Source organism: Salmo salar, chromosome 13 (genome assembly GCF_965601325.2).
Source record: "Salmo salar chromosome 13, fSalSal1, whole genome shotgun sequence".
NCBI classification, from domain to species: Eukaryota; Metazoa; Chordata; class Actinopteri; order Salmoniformes; family Salmonidae; genus Salmo; species Salmo salar.
Window position 1 is genome coordinate 103,966,760 of NC_138303.1, and position 20,121 is coordinate 103,986,880.

General features: G+C 43.3%; 1 protein-coding gene across 3 annotated transcripts in view; it reads right to left on the minus strand.

Moving 5' to 3' along the window:
- Positions 1-3,437: 3,437 nt before the first annotated feature.
- The window catches only part of exd3 (exonuclease 3'-5' domain containing 3), a 63,998-nt gene continuing 47,314 nt past the window's right edge, over positions 3,438-20,121 (minus strand). For all 3 annotated transcript variants that reach the window (XM_082960536.1, XM_082960537.1, XM_082960535.1), the window contains exons 20-21: positions 5,008-5,074; positions 3,438-4,875 (exon numbers count right to left, since the gene is read on the minus strand). In XM_082960536.1, coding sequence (XP_082816662.1) covers positions 4,493-4,875; positions 5,008-5,074 — 450 coding nt within the window. In that variant the 3' untranslated portion in view covers positions 3,438-4,492. The remainder of the gene's footprint in view (positions 4,876-5,007; positions 5,075-20,121) is intronic.

Consider the following 20,121-nt stretch of genomic DNA (forward strand, 5'->3'; position numbering starts at 1 on the left):
GGTGTCATACCAAGCAGTGAAGCAGCCAGTCAACATGCTCTCAATGGTACAGCTGTAGAACCTTTTCAGGATTTTAGGTCCCATGCCAAACTTTTTCAACCTCCTGAAGGGGAAGAGCCACTGTGAAGCCTTCTTCACGACTGTTTGTTTGTATTTGGACCATTTTAAGTCTTTAGTGATTTGGACACCGAGGAACTTGAAACTGTCTACCTGCTCCACTGCCGTCCCATCGATGTGGATAGGGGTGTGTTCGCCCCCCTGTTTCCTGTAGTCCACGATCTGCTACTTGGTCTTGCTGACGTTGAGGGAGAGGTTGTTGCTGCAGCACCACACTGCCAGGTCACTGACCTCCTCCCTGTAGGCTGACTCATCGTCGCCGGCTATCAGGCCTACCACCGTTGTGTTGTCAGAGAACTTGATGATGGTGTTGGAGTCATACGTGGCCACGCAGTCGTGGGTAAACAGGGAGAACAGGAGGGGACTAAGCACACACCCCTGTGGGGCCCCTGTGTTAAGGGTCAGCGTGGCAGATGTGATGTTGCCCACCCTCACCACCTGGGGTGGCCCATCTGGAAGTCCAGGATCCAGTTGCAGAGGGAGGTGTTCAGACCCCTTGACTTTTTCCACATTTTGTTAAGTTACAGCCTTATTCTAAAATGTATTAAATAATTGTTTTCCCTCATCAATCTACACACAATACCCCATAATGACAAAGCGAAAACAGGTTTTTAGAATTTTTTGCACATTTTTAAGAAATAAAAAAACAGAAATACCTTACATAAGTATTCAGACCCTTTGCTATGAGACTCAACATTGAGCTCAGGTGCATCCTGTTTTCATTGATCATCCTTGAGATGTTTCTACAACTTGGAGTCCACCTGTGGTAAATTCAATTGATTAGACATGATTTGGAAAGGCACACACCTGTCTATATAAGGTCCCACAGTTGACAGTGCATGTCAGAGCAAAAACCAAGCCATGATGTCAAAGGAATTGTCCGTAGAGCTCTGAGACAGGATTGTGTCGAGGCCAAGATCTGGGGAAGGGTACCAAAACATTTCTGCAGCATTGACGGTCCCCAAGAACAGTGGCCTCCATCATTCTTAAATGGAAGAAGTTTGGAACCACCAAGACTCTTCCCAGAGCTGGCCGCCCAGCCAAACTGAGCAATCAGGGGAGAAGAGCCTTGGTCAGGGAGGTGACCAAGAACCCGATGGTTACTCTGACAGAGCTGTAGAGTTCCTCTGTGGAGATGGGAGAACTTTCCAGAAGGACAACCATCTCTGCAGCACTCCACCAAACAGGCCTTTATGGTAGAGTGGCCAGACGGAAGCCACTCCTCAGTAAAAAGCACATGACAGTCACTTGGAGTTTGCCAAAAGGCATCTAAAGACTCTCAGACCATGAGAAACAAGATTCTCTGGTCTGATGAAACCAAGATTGAACTCTTTGGCGTGAATGCCAAGCGTCACATCTGGAGGAAACCTGGCACCATCCCTACGATGAAGCATGGTTGTGGCAGCATCATGTTGTGGGGATGTTTTTCAGCTGCAGGGACTGGGAGACGGTTCGGTATTTGGCCATGATTTCTAAAAGTTTAGATAGCTGGCTAGACTAACTACCTATCTACAAATGGTTAGCTGACATGGCTAATTGAGTGACTGTCAGTGACTGACAAGAGAAAAACTGCTGATGCACAACCAAATTGCACCTGGTGTATCCTACTATTCTTCCTTATGTTGCTTTAACCTTTAACCTGCTCTGACTGACAGTTGATGAACTACTGTCACAGAAGAACAGTTGATGTACAGAGAAGCACTTTTACTTTACAAAACAAGACTAAGTACCGTAACAGTCAACTGAAGCAACAAAAGCCTTCATTATCTTGATGTTTGGTCCTTTGTGTTCATTTGTTTAGCATGGACGGAAAGAGGATAAAGCAGCTCACACCTCTGTTGACCAGGGACTGAAACAGAAAGGGGGCCAGGGGAGGGTTTGAGTTACCGGGTGACCTTGAGCGGTCAATCACGTTACACCACCAGTCCCAAAGGTGAGCGGTGGGTCACGTTACACCACCAGTCCCAGAGGTGAGCGGTGGGTCACGTTACACCACCAGTCCCAGAGGTGAGCGGTGGGTCACGTTACACCACCAGTCCCAAAGGTGAGCGGTGGGTCACGTTACACCACCAGTCCCAGAGGTGAGCGGTGGGTCACGTTACACCACCAGTCCCAGAGGTGAGCGGTGGGTCACGTTACACCACCAGTCCCAGAGGTGAGCGGTGGGTCACATTACACCACCAGTCCCAGAGGTGAGCGGTGGGTCACGTTACACCACCAGTCCCAGAGTTGAGTCACGTTACACCACCAGTCCCAGAGGTGAGCGGTGGGTCACGTTACACCACCAGTCCCAGAGTTGAGTCACGTTACACCACCAGTCCCAGAGTTGAGTCACGTTACACCACTAGTCCCAGAGTTGAGTCACGTTACACCACCAGTCCCAGAGGTGAGCGGTGGGTCACGTTACACCACCAGTCCCAGAGTTGAGTCACGTTACACCACCAGTCCCAGAGTTGAGTCACGTTACACCACTAGTCCCAGAGTTGAGTCACGTTACACCACCAGTCCCAGAGGTGAGCGGTGGGTCACGTTACACCACCAGTCCCAGAGGTGAGCGGTGGGTCACGTTACACCACCAGTCCCAGAGGTGAGCGGTGGGTCACGTTACACCACCAGTCCCAGAGTTGAGTCACGTTACACCACCAGTCCCAGAGGTGAGCGGTCGGTCACGTTACACCACCAGTCCCAGAGGTGAGCGGTCGGTCACGTTACACCACCAGTCCCAGAGGTGAGCGGTCGGTCACGTTACACCACCAGTCCCAGAGGTGAGCGGTGGGTCACATTACACCACCAGTCCCAGAGGTGAGCGGTCGGTCACGTTACACCACTAGTCCCAGAGGTGAGCGGTCGGTCACGTTACACCACCAGTCCCAGAGGTGAGCGGTGGGTCACGTTACACCACCAGTCCCAGAGGTGAGCGGTCGGTCACGTTACACCACTAGTCCCAGAGGTGAGCGGTGGGTCACGTTACACCACCAGTCCCAGAGGTGAGCGGTGGGTCACGTTACACCACCAGTCCCAGAGGTGAAGTCAAGTAAACCACTATCGCCATCCAATATGAGAAGTGCCTCCAGACAGCTTAGGTAAGTGATTTTGTAATAGTCTTTAGATTGCCTAAAAGTCAATGAAGCCCTCCTGTTGAAATGGAGCAATAAGATCAGCACATAATAGCCATTGACATCCAAAACGTTCTGGTAATAATTCAAGAAAAGTAAGAAAACAAACTAAGATGTTGGCTGCACCTCATCTCAGGCTGGTTGGAGCCTGTCTACCACCATCCTAAGATAAGAATGAAATAAATAATTGACAGAAATACGGAACGCCATCAGTGATAACGAGAGTTACCTTTTTATAAAACAACTTATTTCATAATTAACAATAAAATACAGGATTCACAGAATATAGAATAGTATGAAGCCCCTTGTCACTTATGGAAAAGTAGTTAAAAATCAAACCGGGTTTAAGATGAAGAACATATACCGTACCAGTCAAAAGTTTTAGAACACCTACTCATTCCTGGGTTTTTCTTTATTTTTACTCTTTTCTACATTGTAGAATAATAGTGAAGACATCAACACTATGAAATAACAACACATATGTATAATAACACACACAAATAACACATATGGAAACTCTCAAGGAGAGTGATGGAGTGCTGCATCAGATGACCTGGCCTCCACAATCACCCGGCCTCAACCCAATTGAGATGGTTTGGGATGAGTTGGACCGCAGAGTGAAGGAAAAGCAGCCAACAAGTGCTCAGCATATGTGGGAACTCCTTCAAGACTGTTGGAAAAGCAATCCTCATGAAGCTGGTTGAGAGAATGCCAAAAGTGTGCAAAGCTGTTATCAAGACAAAGGATGGCTACTTTGAAGAATCTAAAATCTAAAATATATTTTGATTTGTTTAACACTTTTTTGGTTACTACATGATTCCATATGTGTAATTTCATAGTTTTGATGTCTTCACTATTATTCTACAATGTATAAAACAGTAAAAAATAAAGAAAAACCCTTGAATGAGTAGATGTGTCTAAACTTTTGACTGGTACTGTGTCTTCATAAAACATATACTTGTAAAAAAGCTTCCCAGACAGCAGACCGCAGTCATAACCTGATCCATTCCCACATAAAAAGACAAACCAGTCTTACAACTCATAATAACATATGGCTTCAAAACTAAAGGAAATTTGAAGGTAAAATGTGTGTTAATTCCATTGTAATAACATAAGTCTGTAGAACGGGACGTAGTAAACTAGGAAGATAAAGTTTGACGAAATGGAAAAGCACCAAAATAGGTGTGTGAAGACAGTAATCAGTACAGTAGGCCTAGTTCAGTCAGCGGCCATTTTGATCCCTGCAAGATGGACAGAGATTAGCTGTCAGAGGTTAGGGGTCGGGCCTGTTGGGTTGAAAAACTCGGAGTATCCTCAGTATCCTCAGTGATACACAACACTTCCTGAAACTGTGACAGGACCCTGCTGAAGTGGGAGCCCTCCCAGAAGATCTTGCCACAGCCAGTGCAGATAAAGAAGAAGGGTATCCTGGGTAGCAGGCCGGGGGGTACGGTGTGCAGTTGTAACACTGCTCCCCTAGGGAAGGTGAGGGTGGTGGAGTCCAGGTCTGACAGAGGGGCCCAGCGACAGTGAGGGGAGTACCTGGGGGCCCCTGGGGCCAGGAATGGGGCCGGGGAAGGGGAGTCGTCCCAGGTTTCACCCACCGGTGGAACAGGAGCCTGCTGCTGTTGTTGTAGAAACCCTGCAGAGAGGAATAGAAAACTCACTGAATAGAAAATATTTGTCCCGCAGGAACTCCATTCATTTACTTTTCTAAATTAAATGTCTCACCTTTGAAACCAAAAGGTGTCTGAGGAAGGGACAGGGAACGTACCTCTCTCCTTCAGCAGGCGTGTCATGTTTTCTCTAGGCATCTTCAGGTACTGGTCACTGTTACACACCTTGAAATACATAAAGATACTGGTCACTGTTAAGGCTTCCGCATGCTTCGTTTCGGCTGACACCTAGCCCGAGAACCCAATGAGTGTTCTAGTGAACCGAACAAGCGTTTCGAGCATACTCCCTTAAAAAACCTTAGCTTCAATAGTTTGTCCATTTTGAGACTCCGTAGCCAATATACACTTCCTCAAAAGTCAGAATGAATCTAAGATAGCTCAAGAAATCTGTCATTAATTTTGACGTTTTTGCAGAGATCTTAGTCGGCAGGTAGCCTAGTGGTTAGAGCGTTGGGCCAGTAACCGAAAGGTTGCTAGATCGAATCCCAGAGCTGACAAGGTAAAAATCTGTCGTTCTGCCCCTGAACAAGGCAGTTAACCCACTGTTCCTAGGCCGTCATTGTAAATAAGAATTTGTTCTTACTTAACTAACTTGCCTAGTTAAATAAAGGTTAAATAAAAATAGGTAGCGCAATTTGACATCTAACTAAGCTGTTTGGTACAGCACAAACCCTTAACGAACATCAAAACTAAATAAAACGTTATACAATTTAGTCATAATAAAATGCAAGAACTGTTCCAAACTGTTTCGGAAGCATGTGGACGACTTTACACGCCCAGCCCTCCTACACACCTTGAAATACAGAAAGATTTCTTTCACTTTGAATAAAACCATCTGCTAGCCAAAAAGAGAGCCTGTGTAAACCTCTCCAAGGTAAGGCATTTCATGTGATGTTGTGAAGACCATCAGGCATTTCCGCAGCACCCACACACCAGACACCAGACGAGAGTCAACCAGTGTCTACCCCACAGCCCATTCTCTCACACACACACACACACACACACACACACACACACACACACACACCTCAGCCCTCACCCCACCCAGGGGATGGAGAGGAACTGTGGAGACAGCGTTGACGCCTGGGTAGAATTCACACTTCCTTGGTGCTTTTGTGTTCTCTAGTTCTCCCATCTCTAGCCCCCCTGGCAGCACACTGGTGCTAAATGCCCTGTAAATACACCTGAACTCCACCCCTGTACAACAACACCACTTAAAGAAAGGGGCTGTAAATCAACAGACAGTCAGTATTCATTAGGGGAAAGTGTAGCAACGAAAATGAGCGTTTCACATTGCAAAAGTTCAGGTATTCCCTCCCCGTTCCAGTCTTTTGAACTCCGCTTGGTGCCTAATGAATACCAGCCAGCTCAGTTCCTGTCCTCCGTGGACAGATTGAACTATAAGGCGGCGCACAACACCTTTAATATCAGAACATTAATAGTCTACGTTAATAACATGTATAATAATGTGTAAATGATATGATGGGCTCCCAGGTGGTGCGGCGGTCTATTTATTTTACCTTTATTTAACTAGGCAAGTCAGTTAAGAAATAATTCGTATTTACAATGACTGCCTACCCCAGCCAAACACTAACTCGGATGACGCTGGGCCAATTGTGCAGCCACCCTATGGGACTCCCAATCACTGCCGGTTGTGATACAGCCCGGGATCGAACCAGGGTCTATAGTGACACCTCTAGCACTGAGATGAAGTACGAGTGGTAGTAGTGGTGGGCGTCTATTTTAATAAACATACACCATCAACAATAAATCCATTATTAATACATTTTAGGCAGGTCCTAAGAAACATAATGAGACTAATAAAATGTATTTTCATTACAATAGAATAGCATATTTATGTTACGAGTCTGTGTAGCCGTGGCTGCACCATCCAAATTAAATCAATAGTTCGTTATTTTGTTCATTAACAGACTAGACACACCGACCCGATCACAGTCAACACATATACACCAATTGGACAAAACATGAAGAACACCTGCTCTTTCCATGACAGACTGACCAGGTGAATCCAGGTGAATCCAGGTGAAAGCCATGATCCCTTATTGAGGTCATTTGTTATATCCACTTCAATCAGTGTAGATGAAGGGGAGGCACCAGGTTAAAGAAGGATTTTTAATCCTTGAGACAATTCAGACATGGATTGTGTATGTCCGCCAGTCAGAGGGTGAAAGGGCAAGACAAAAGATTGAAGTGCCTTTGAACGGGGTATGGTAGTATGTGCCAGTCGAACCGGTTTGATTGTGTCAAGAACTGCAACGCTGCTTGGTTTTTCACGCTCAATAGTTTCCCGTATGTATCAAGAATGGTCCACCACCCAAAGGACATCCAGCCAACTTGACACAACTGTGGGAAGCATTGGAGTCAACATGGGCCAGCATCCCTGTGGAACGCTTTTGACAACTTGTAGAGTCCATGCCCTGACGAATTGAGGCTATTCTGAGGGCAAAATGGGGGGGGGGGGAGGTGCGCAACTCAATATTAGTATTCCTAATGTTTGGTATACTCAGTGTACATTATAGTAAAACTATAGTGGAATATAACAGAATAAAATACAATGAATATTCTTCCTGTACAACTTGAGTCACAGGAATGTGTGGAAACTCTAAAAAAGTGATATTTTGAAATCGAGCCCAAGCCCATGTTTTTTTACCCACATTTAATCTCTTTCCTACCCTCACTCCACTTTGTTAGAGAGCAGGAGTAGGGTCTTTCCTACCCTCACTCCACTTTGTTAGAGAGCAGGAGTAGGGTCTTTCCTACCCTCACTCCACTTTGTTAGAGAGCAGGAGTAGGGTCTTTCCTACCCTCACTCCACTTTGTTAGGGAGCAGGCATAGGGTCTTATCGTCATCATGACACTGATAGAAAATAATAGCAATCTACATTTTCAAAAGCATGTCTCGTGCTCATATTTCACAACCTCCTCTGGCTTTTGGAGTTGCCTACATGAGATCGATCAAAATGAAAGTCCTACTCTTGATTTAGGCTACATTACAGCATGCTAAACGTTTCTGATCAGTGATAGATTAACACTTGATTTAGGCTACATTATAGCATGCTAAAAGTTTCTGATGAGTGATAGATGAGCAAATTAATAGTTTTGCCATACCGGCTGCACTTATTTGCCATACCGGCTGCACTTATTTGCCATACCGGCTCCACTTATTTGCCATACCGGCTCCACTTATTTGCCATACCGGCTCCACTTATTTGTCCAGCCAGAAACAGATGAACCAAATAGCCTATACAGACAGATTCAGTGAAACAAAAATCACATTGATTGATTATCAGACAAGTCAGTGAAGTCACAGGATTTTGATCGGGAGTAGGCCTTGGCTACTAAGCGACTGAAGAGCCAAATAATCCACTTGTTAAACTACATAACATCCTGGCAAAATTTTCTGATCACTACTAATACATTTGTCAAGTAGACAAGATGATCATGAGCAGCACTCAGCTCAACTTAGCTAACATTTTCACAGCCTAATTGTAGTCTAACCAATATCCAAACGGAGATTCAGTGAAAACAAAGATCTGACATTGATTTATCAAGACGAGTCCCAACGCTTGTCTCAAAGCAGCGCGATGGCGCTGACCCAATCAAAACGGTGCTGAAATTATCGTCTAGTTGACCATACGCGGGTAGGCTATTGCTTAAAATGTATTACAAGGATTGGATGACTTTGGGAGTTTCAGTAAGCAACAATTTGATACAAGCATTCAATTGCATTAAAAAAAAAAATGTATTTGTCACATGTGCCGAATACAACAGGTGTAGACCTTAGTGAAGTGCTTACTTACAAGACCTAAACCAACAATGCAGAGTAAGAAAATATCTGCTAAATAAACTGAAGTAAAAAAGTTACAATAAAATAACAATAACGGGGCTATATACAGTGGGTACCGGTACTGAGTCAATGTGCGGGGGTACAGGTTAGTTGAGGTAATTGAGGTCATATGTAGATTTAGGTTGAGTTATTAGTGACTATGCATAGAGTAGCAGCAGTGTAAAAAAGGGGTCAATGTAAATAGTCTGGGTGGCCATCTGATTAACTGTTCAGCAGTCTTATGGCTTGGGGGTAGAAGCTGTTAAGAAGCCTTTTGGACATAGATTTGGCGTTCCGATACTGCTTGCCGTGCGGTAGAAGAGAGAACAGTCTGTGACTTTAGGGCCTTCCTCTGACACCGCCTGGTGTGGGAGCTCTGCCCCAGTGATGTACTGGGCCGTACGCACTACCCTCTGTAGTGCCTTGCGGTCAGATGCCGAGCAGTTGCCATACCAGGCGGTGATGCAACCAGTCAGGATGCTCTCGATGGTACAGCTGTAGAACTTTTTGAGGATCTGAGGACCCATGACAAATTTTTTCAGTCTTCTGAGGGGAATAGGCATTGTCGTGCCATCTTCACAACCATGATAGTTTGTTGGTGATGTGGACACATTAGCCTACTTTGTTCCAATATTTTCGTCATTCAGTGCTATTCATTCCCACAGTAATTCTTCATGGATCCATCCAGTTGTGGTCGAGAAAACCATGCCTTGCAAAGTTTAGAACTGCCAGGAGGATAGTAGTAACGGGCGCTGCCTAGCAACCATCAAGACATTAAGAGTGTAGTGCGTGTCAATGCAGCCTCAGCATTACGGCTACTTTTCATACTAAACCGTAGTCAGAACTTTACTGAAATTACTAGGTCGTTTGGCGGAAATAAAAGTTTCTGCTTTGATACTGACAATACCATTCAGATATAAAGAAAAATAGGAAAACAGTTGGCGGGAAAAAAAACGTCTTAGTTTGAAAGGGTATAAGCCATGTGAGTGTAGAGACTGCAGTGTAGTCCATGGAGGTGTGGGAGTGACACAGGTGTTAACCTCTGAATGGAGACATCGCTCTCACGCCCTCAGTATTCTACCTTGGCTGATCTCTCACTCACTCACACACACCAGCATTTCAGCCAGGAAAACAGTCACTATTTACTCAGCTCAAAGTTTCCCATGGTCGAGCAAGTCAAAACCTGCTCCCGTAACTCTCCCAGCTTATCCATGTGCTGTTTTCATTCCTTCCATCCACGTTTGTTACAGACACAACACATACACAAACACACCGTCCTCACACACACACACACTGTCCACACACACACAGTCCTCACACACACACACACCGTCCTCACACACACAGACCGTCCTCCCACACACACACACTGTCCACACACACACAGTCCTCACACACACACACACTGTCCACACACACACAGTCCTCACACACACACACACACCGTCCTCACACACACACACCGTCCTCCCACACACACACCGTCCTCACACACACACACACACCGTCCTCACACACACTGTAACACACACACAGCCCTCACAAACACACAAAGTTCTGACACAAATACACACACACACTGTCCACACACACACACAGTCCTCACACACACACACACACCGTCCTCCCACACACACACACACACACACACACACTGTCCACACACACACAGTCCTCACACACACACACCGTCCTCACACACACTGTAACACACACACAGCCCTCACAAACACACAAAGTTCTGACACAAATACACACACACTGTCCACACAGTCCACACACACACACCGTTCTGACACAAATAGACACACCATCCTCATAAGACACACCATTCCCTCTCTCTACACACACACACACACTACCATAAAAAGGCAATCAATGCATCCTCTTTCTCAAAGTATATGAATAGCATATGCATGACTGTTTAAAACAGTAGAGGCATTGTTGTCTACAGAGAACAAATTAACTAGCCAATGTAATACTAACTACTTAAAAAATAAATACATGTCCACATAAACACAACATGTACAAATGTGTCAAATGTTTCATGGGTGTTGCCAAGGTACACTTGTAACCCAGGTCTCTATACTCTTCTTACAAGTCTGGGTATCTCACACTTTTTGGGGACAAAGCCAAAGAGAATGTTCGTTGTTGTGACAATAAGGGTATTAAGAATGTGATACTGTGTTTGAAAGGAGAGTGGTGGAGAAAAGAGTAGAGAGGAGAAAGGCAGAGGGCTAGCGAGTGAAGAGGGAGAGGAAAGGTGGGAGGTGGTGGGAGAGAGACTTTTCTTCGACCGACACACAGTCCCGCTCTCCTCAGGCCGCTCCCATGGGAAAATCCTGGACCGCATACAGGAGGCAGGACTGGCCGACTGCTGGGTCACACAACCCAGTGCCGATAGCTAATGGAGAGCTAGTGAGCCAGCCGCTAGCCAATGGAGTGTTAGTGACCCGGGCCGCTAGCCAATGGAGTGTTAGTGACACGGGCCGCTAGCCAATGGAGTGTTAGTGACACGAGCCGCTAGCCAATGGAGAGCTAGTGACCCGGGCCGCTAGCCAATGGAGTGTTAGTGACCTGGGTCGCTAGCCAATGGAGCATTAGTGATTTGATTCAAAAAGCAGCGAGCGGAGAGTGGAGTGAGTCAGGTAAAGATCTGCTAGGGAGGGAGGAGTAACAGCGTGGGAACTGGGGGGAGGGGTGTTGGAGACATTCTCCAGGACCAGCCTCTCTCTCCACTAGTAGTTACCTGACTTCTCTGCTATGTGGTAGTTGATATGCTAGGAACTATGGCCAACACATGGATACAGACGCAAAATAAAAAAGCACATTATCTGTTTGTTTCATTGAAACCAAAATAAATACAAGTGGGTGCAAACCAAACCATATCGTCGGTGCTTAAAATGATTAAATGAACCAAAATAAATACGGTACAGTCAGTGCTCACACGTGTGGATTGTTGAGTACATGACATACAAATAAACTGGGCACACCTTCTGATTCCAGGGTTTTTCTTTATTTCTTTACTATTTTCTACATTGTAGAATAATAGTGAAGACATCAAAACTATGAAATAACACATATGGAATCATGTAGTAACCAAAAAAGTGCTAAACAACTCAAAATATATTTTATATCTGAGATTCTTCAAAGTAGCCACCCTTTGCCTTGATGACAGCTTTGCACACCCCTATGTTGTCACAGCATTGATTGGCTCAAACACATTAAAAAGGAAAGAAATTCCACAAATGTACTTTTAACAAGGCACACCTGTTAACCTCTCTAGGCTAGGCGGGACGAATTCGTCCCACCTACGTAACAGCCACGGCTATCCTGTGGCGCGATTTTCAAAACCTTAAAAATCCTATTACTTCAATTTCTCAAACATATGACTATTTTACAGCCATTTAAAGATAAGACTCTCGTTAATCTAACCACACTGTCCGATTTCAAAAAGGCTTTACAACGAAAGCAAAACATTAGATTATGTCAGCAGAGTACCAAGCCAGAAATAATCAGACACTCATTTTTCAAGCCAGCATATAATGTCACCAAAACCCAGAAGACAGCTAAATGCAGCACTCACCTTTGATGATCTTCATCAGATGACAACCCTAGGACATTATGTTATACAATACATGCATGTTTTGTTCAATCAAGTTCATATTTATATCAAAAACCAGCTTTTTACATTAGCATGTGACGTTCAGAACTAGCATACCCCCCGCAAACTTCCGGGGAATTCGCTAACATTTTACTAAATTACTCACGATAAACGTTCACAAAAAGCATAACAATTATTTTAAGAATTATAGATACAGACCTCCTCTATGCACTCGATATGTCCGATTTTAAAATAGCTTTTTGGTGAAAGCACATTTTGCAATATTCTAAGTACATAGCCCAGGCATCACGGGCTCGCTATTTAGACACCCGGCAAGTTTAGCACTCACCATAATCATATTTACTATTATAAAAATGTCATTACCTTTTGTTGTCTTCGTCAGAATACACACCCAGGACAGCTACTTCAATAACAAATGTTGGTTTGGTCCAAAATAATCCATCGTTATATCCGAATAGCGGCGTTTTGTTCGTGCGTTCCAGACACTATCCGAAATAGTAAAGAAGTGTCACGCGCATGGCGCAATTCGTGACAATAAAATTCTAAGTATTCCATGAGCGTACTTCGAAGCATGTCAACCGCTGTTTAAAATCAATTTTTACGACATTTTTCTCGTAGAAAAGCGATAATATTCCGACAGGGAATCTCCTTTTCGGCAAACAGAGGAAAAAATCCCAAAGGCGGGGGCGGTCGGGGTCACGCGCATAAGCTAGTGTCTCTTGATGGGCCACTTGAGAAAGGCGATAATGTGTTTCAGCCTGGGGCTGGAATGACGACATTCTTTTTTTTCCCGGGCTCTGAGCGCCTATGGATGACGTGGGAAGTGCCACGTTAGAGCAGAGATCCTTAGTAAATGATAGAGATGGAAAAGAAGTTCAACAAATGGTCAGACAGGCCACTTCCTGTAAAGGAATCTCTCAGGTTTTGACCTGCCATTTGAGTTCTGTTATACTCACAGACACCATTCAAACAGTTTTAGAAAATTTAGGGTGTTTTCTATCCATATGTAATAAGTATATGCATATTCTAGTTACTGAGTAGGAGTGGTAACCAGATTAAATCGGGTATGTTTTTTATCCAGCCGTGTCAATGCTGCCCCCTAGCCTAACAGGTTAACCGAAATGTATTCCAGATGACTACCTCATGAAGCTGGTTGAGAGAATGCCAAGCGTGTACAAAGCCATCATGAAGGCAAAGGGTGGCTACTTTGAAGAAACTAATATATATTTGGATTGTTTAACTTTTTTGCTTACTACATGATTCCATAAGTGTTATTTCATAGTTTTGATGTCTTCACTATTATTCTACAATGTAGAAAAAAGTTAAAATTAAGAAAAACCTTTGAATGAGTAGGTGTGTCCAAACTTTTGACTGGTTCTGTATGTATACATTAACTGATGTGATGGCACATAAACAAAACCTTTCAAACCATCAACCAAACCATTTTTTTGTTGTTGACTTTCCCAGTTACAACTATGGAAATTACTTGTTTAAGGGGATAATGTGTGCATTTAGCTGCTCTGCAGTAGAAAACTCATTGAGTTTGAACTCCCCACTTTCACATCACAGAGACCCTGCAGCTCTATGATTAGTGCATCTGGGTTAATGAGTAGGTCTGACCTGTGATGAACCCTGAACTTGGAACAGCTAGAGGCCTGTCCTGACTGAATATCTATTATCGACAGTCTAACTCTGGCTAATGTCACAGACAGGTCAGCAGCCAGGCATGTTTTTCCATGTGTTTCCACCAGCATACAGCTTTGTGAAGTCAGATAATGTTGGGTTATGTTGATGATGTTTGGTTAGGTTGATAATGTTTAGTTATATTGGGTTATGCAGTCTAGACAATGTCGGGTTATGTTGATAATGTTGGGTTATGCCGAATAATGTCGATATAGGTTGATAATGCTGGGTTATGTAGTCTAGATAATGTTGGGTTATTTTTCCCAGATAATGCAAGGCTATGCCGATAATGTTGCTCCATGTTGATAATGTTGGGTCATGTAGCCTAGATAATGTTGATAATGTTAGGTTATGTACGTGGCAGGTAGCCTAGTGGTTAGAGCGTCGGACGAGTAACAGAAAGGTTGCAAGATCGAATCCCCGAGCTGACAAGGTACAAATCTGTCGTTCTGCCCCTGAACAAGGCAGTTAAACCCACTGTTCCTAGGCCGACATTGAAAATAAGAATTTGAATGTTCAGACCCCTTCACTTTTTCCACATTTTGTTACGTTACAGCCAATTTCTCGCCTCAATCTACACACAATACCCCATAATAATAATAATAAAACGTTTATAGAAACTGTTGCAAATTTATTTAAAATATAAAATATAAATATCATATTTATATAAGTATTCAGACCCTTTACTCAGTACTTTGTTCAAGCACCTTTGGCAGTGATTACAGCATCGAGTCATCTTGGGTATGACGCTACAAGCTTGGCACACCTGAATTTGGGGAGTTTCTCCCATTCTTACATTTACATTTTACATTTTAGTCATTTAGCAGACGCTCTTATCCAGAGCGACTTACAGTAGTGAATGCATACATTTCATTTCATGCATTATTATTATTATTTTTTTGTATTGGCCCCCCGTGGGAATCGAACCCACAACCCTGGCGTTGCACACACCATGCTGGCGTTGCAAACACCATGCTCTACCAACTGAGCCACAGTTCTCTGCAGATCCTCTCAAGCTCAGCCAGGTTGGACGGAGAGAGTTGCTGCACAGCTATTTTCAGGTCTCTCCAGAGATGTTCGATTGGGCTCTGGCTGGGCCACTGAAGGACATTCAGAGACTTGTTCCGAAGCCACTCCTGCATTGTCTTGGCTGTGTGCTTAGGGTCGTTGTCCCGTTGGAAGGTGAAGTTTCGCCCCAATTTGAAGTCCTGAGTGTTCTGGAGCAGGTTTTCATCAAGGATGTCTCTGTACTTTGCTCTGTTCATCTTTGCCTGAATAGTCTCCCAATCCTTGCCGCTGAAAAACATCGCCACAGCATGATGCTGCCACCACCATGCTTCACCGTAGGGATGGTGCCAGGTTTCCTCCAGACGTGACGCTTGACATTCAGGCCAAAGAGTTCAATCTTGGTTTCATCAGACCAGAGAATTCTGTTTCTCATGGTCTGAGTCTTTAGGTGCCTTTTGGCAAACTCATAGCACGCTGTCATGTCTGGCCATAAAGGCCTGATTGGTGGAGTGCTGCAGAGATGATTGTCCTTCTGGAAGTTTCTCCTATCTCCACAGAGGAACTCTGGAGCTCCGTCAGAGTGACCATCGGGTTCTTGGTCACCTCCCTGACCAAGGGCCTTCTCCTCTGATTGCTCAGTTTGGCCGGGCGGCCAGCTCTAGGAAGAGTCTTGGTGGTTCCAAACTTCTTCCATTTAAGAATGGAGGCCACTGTGTTCTTGGGGACCTTCAATGCTGCAGACATTTTTTGGTACCCTTCCCCAAATCTTGGCCTCGACACAATCCTGCGTCGGAGCTCTACGGACAATTCCTTCGACCTCATGGCTTGGTTTTTGCTCTGACATGCACTGTCGGACCTTATATAGACAGCCTTTCCGAATCTTGTCCAATCAATTGAATTTACCACAGGTGGACATCAAGGATGATCAATGAAAACAGGATGCACCCGAGCTCAATTTCATGTCTCATAGGAAAGGGTCTGAATACTTATGTAAATAAGGTATTTCTGTTTGCTAAAATAAAAAAAATAAAAAACTTTTCGGCTGTGTCATTGTGGGGTATTATGTATAGATTGGTGAGATTTATTGATTTATTTAATTAATCCATTTTAGAATAAAGCTGTCGCGCAACAAAATGTGGGAAAAGTCAAGGGGTCTGAATAGTTTCCGAAGGCACAGTAGCCTAGATAATGTTGGGTTCCGCTGACTTTTGATGCCGGTGCAAGTTTCTGGGTTTTTTCAAACGTGCTTTTTCCTTTCTGTTTTCCTCCAACTTTGTGAATTGCGAAAATTGTTGTGTCATGTTAATAATGTTAGGTTATGAAGTCTAGATAATGTTATGTTAATAGTGTTGGGTTATGTAGCGTTATGTTAATAGTGTTGGGTTATGTAGCCTAGATAATGTTGTGTTATGTTAATAATGTTAGGTTATGGAGTCTAGATAATGCTATGTTAATAGTGTTGGGTTATGTAGCGTTATGTTAATAGTGTTGGGTTATGTAGCCTAGATAATGTTGTGTTATGTTAATAGTGTTGGGTTATGGAGTGTAGATAATGTTGTCTTATGTTAATAGTGTTGGGTTATGTAGCCTAGATAATGTTGTGTTATGTTAATAGTGTTGGGTTATGAGTCTAGATAATGTTATGTTAATAGTGTTGGGTTATGTAGCGTTATGTTAATAGTGTTGGGTTATGGAGTGTAGATAATGTTGTGTCATGTTAATAGTGTTGGGTTATGGAGTCTAGATAATGTTATGTTAATAGTGTTGGGTTATGTAATGTTAATAGTGTTGGGTTATGTAGCCTAGATAATGTTATGTTAATAGTGTTGGGTTATGTAGCCTAGATAATGTTGTGTTATGTTAATAGTGTTGGGTTATGTAGCCTAGATAATGTTGTGTTAATAGTGTTGGGTTATGTAGCCTAGATAATGTTGTGTTAATAGTGTTGGGTTATGTAGCCTAGATAATGTTGTGTTAATAGTGTTGGGTTATATAGCCTAGATAATGTTGTGTTAATAGTGTTGGGTTATGTAGCCTAGATAATGTTGTGTTAATAGTGTTGGGTTATGTAGCCTAGATAATGTTGTGTTAATAGTGTTGGGTTATGTAGCCTAGATAATGTTGTGTTAATAGTGTTGGGTTATGTAGCCTAGATAATGTTGTGTTAATAGTGTTGGGTTATGTAGCCTAGATAATGTTATGTTAATAGTGTTGGATTATGTAGCCTAGATAATGTTGTGTTAATAGTGTTGGGTTATGTAGCCTAGATAATGTTATGTTAATAGTGTTTGGTTATGTAATGTTAATAGTGTTGGGTTATGTAGCCTAGATAATGTTGTGTTAATAGTGTTGGGTTATGTAGCCTAGATAATGTTGTGTTATGTTAATAGTGTTGGGTTATGTAGCCTAGATAATGTTGTGTTATGTTAATAGTGTTGGGTTATGAGTCTAGATAATGCTATGTTAATAGTGTTGGGTTATGTAGCGTTATGTTAATAGTGTTGGGTTATGGAGTGTAGATAATGTTGTGTCATGTTAATAGTGTTGGGTTATGGAGTCTAGATAATGTTATGTTAATAGTGTTGGGTTATGTAATGTTAATAGTGTTGGGTTATGTAGCCTAGATAATGTTGTGTTATGTTAATAGTGTTGGGTTATGGAGTCTAGATAATGTTATGTTAATAGTGTTGGGTTATGGAGTCTAGATAATGTTATTATGTTAAGTGTTGGGTTATGTAGCCTAGATAATGTTATGTTTATAGTGTTGGGTTATGGAGAGTAGATAATGTTGTGTCATGTTAATAGTGTTGGGTTATGGAGTCTAGATAATGTTATGTTAATAGTGTTGGGTTATGTAATGTTAATAGTGTTGGGTTATGTAGCCTAGATAATGTTGTGTTAAGTGTTGGGTTATGTAGCCTAGATAATGTTGTGTTAATAGTGTTGGGTTATGTAGCCTAGATAATGTTGTGTTAATAGTGTTGGGTTATGTAGCCTAGATAATGTTGTGTTATGTTAATAGTGTTGGGTTATGTAGCCTAGATAATGTTGTGTTATGTTAATAGTGTTGGGTTATGTAGCCTAGATAATGTTGTGTTATGTTAATAGTGCTGGGTTATGTAGCCTAGATAATGTTGGTTTCGGCCATCTCTAGTTTTTTTCTTGGCAGGAATGTAATCAGGACAACAGGAGTTTGTCTAGGGATGGGTCAGCTCCAATTTTATATCAATGGAGGTTAAAGTCAGAAAAACAGAAATTCATGATTCATCAGGAAGAATCCCATTCTTTCTCTTGCCTAGCATACGACGTTAGGCCTCAAAAGGGTACTTTAGGTTAGAGTGCAAAAAGAGGGCCAGGCAACAGAGCAATTGATTAAGAGGAGTCTTTATGTCCTTGGCTTAGCCCTTGGATCCCGGCTGGTAGTGGCTTTGTGTGGTAGTGGCTTGGGAACAGCCAGGGGCTCCACACCACACACGCACAGAAACCCCCATTGATTGTTGCCCTCCTAGCCCTCAGTGTAGTCTCAGCATTAGATAGTCACAAATACTGTTCTCTGGTCCAATGAGTTCATTCTATTTTCCCTTTCACCTCTCTCTCTTTCTTTACCAGGCCAGATAGGTGAGGCTTACTAACTCAAAACAGCTCAGGCAACCAACATGTTGAAAAGGTCCTTGGCCAAGGCGATTGGGGTAATGAGTTTTGAAGGAGGTTAAAAACAGCTAACCCCCCCAAAACATGTATTCAACAGCTAGTCTGTGAGTGTTGCTGACCGGAATAAACTGTTTTTGGAATGTAGATTAAGGGACAAGTAGTAGCTATAGATTGAAACATGCTGTAACTGGAGCCTAGAATACTACGTTCCATTTCATGGAATTTTGGATGACGGTAATTGGCCAACCAAATGACCGCAGTCTCCGTAATAACCGTTGGAATAGCAATCCACTCTCCTCCGCTCCTGACCGCATGAGCTGCCATAGAAATTGAATGAATAGAACGGGTATCCCCATTCAAGTCAATGATGGCATAATGGGGGACCGGCGGCCATTGGGAGTGTACCCATAGGAGAAAAGCAGGAAGTAAAAGTAGGAAGTGCACCCATCAATATGTTCTGTGATTTGTTGATTGAACTCAACTGACATTACAAAATAAATACATTCCATTGCATGAGCCACATCAGTCAACATCATTTAAATGAACATTCTACAATATCCAGGAGTTTACCAAGATAATTGTCAGGGTTAGAGGTTCCAAGACCCTTCTATTCATTATATTTCTATGTGTGCTGCTGCTGCATTGTGGTGGGCATTGCCAAAGGAACCAAAAGACTTGTTTACAACAACACCTTGCTTGTGTGCCAGCCCTAACTGTGTTATGGCAGTGTTACTACTGTGCTATCGTTGTGTTATTATTAGCAACACATATAGTGCTGTAATGATCAGGTTCAATAGAACCACTAGTCATACCTCATAAAATATACTGAAAATTCAGAGACCAGGGCCCGTATTTATAAAGCATCTCAGAGCAGAAGTGCTGATCTAGGATCACCCCCCCGTACATGTAATCTTATTCAATATGATAAATCGGCACTCCCACGGGTTTATTGAGAGATAAGAACAATGTTGACAATGTTGCAGATAGAAATGGAATGAACGGCGGACAGGATTCCCTACGACAGACAATCAGATCATAACTGTTCCAAAACAACGGTTAGTGAGTGCACCCACCCACTCACTCAAAGTCAACATTCTGTCTTATCTCTTCCCAAGCTTCTGTCTGACGGCTCCGTCATGGGAGCGCCACCAGATTCCGTTGCGCAACCCCGCTACCGCGGCCGCATATTTCACACCTTTGTTCTGATACAAGCACACACAAGCATGCACGGGATGACATTGTAATGTTACGTGATTCATAATCAACTGTAAATATTGACAGTGGCTGCTGCTCTGCCCTGCAGGAGCCTCTCCCTGAGAAAGCTGTGGGATGGGACTGGGAAGGGTGTGTGGGGTGGTGGGACAAGGACGTTGCCAGGGTAGGGAGACTAGGGTGAGG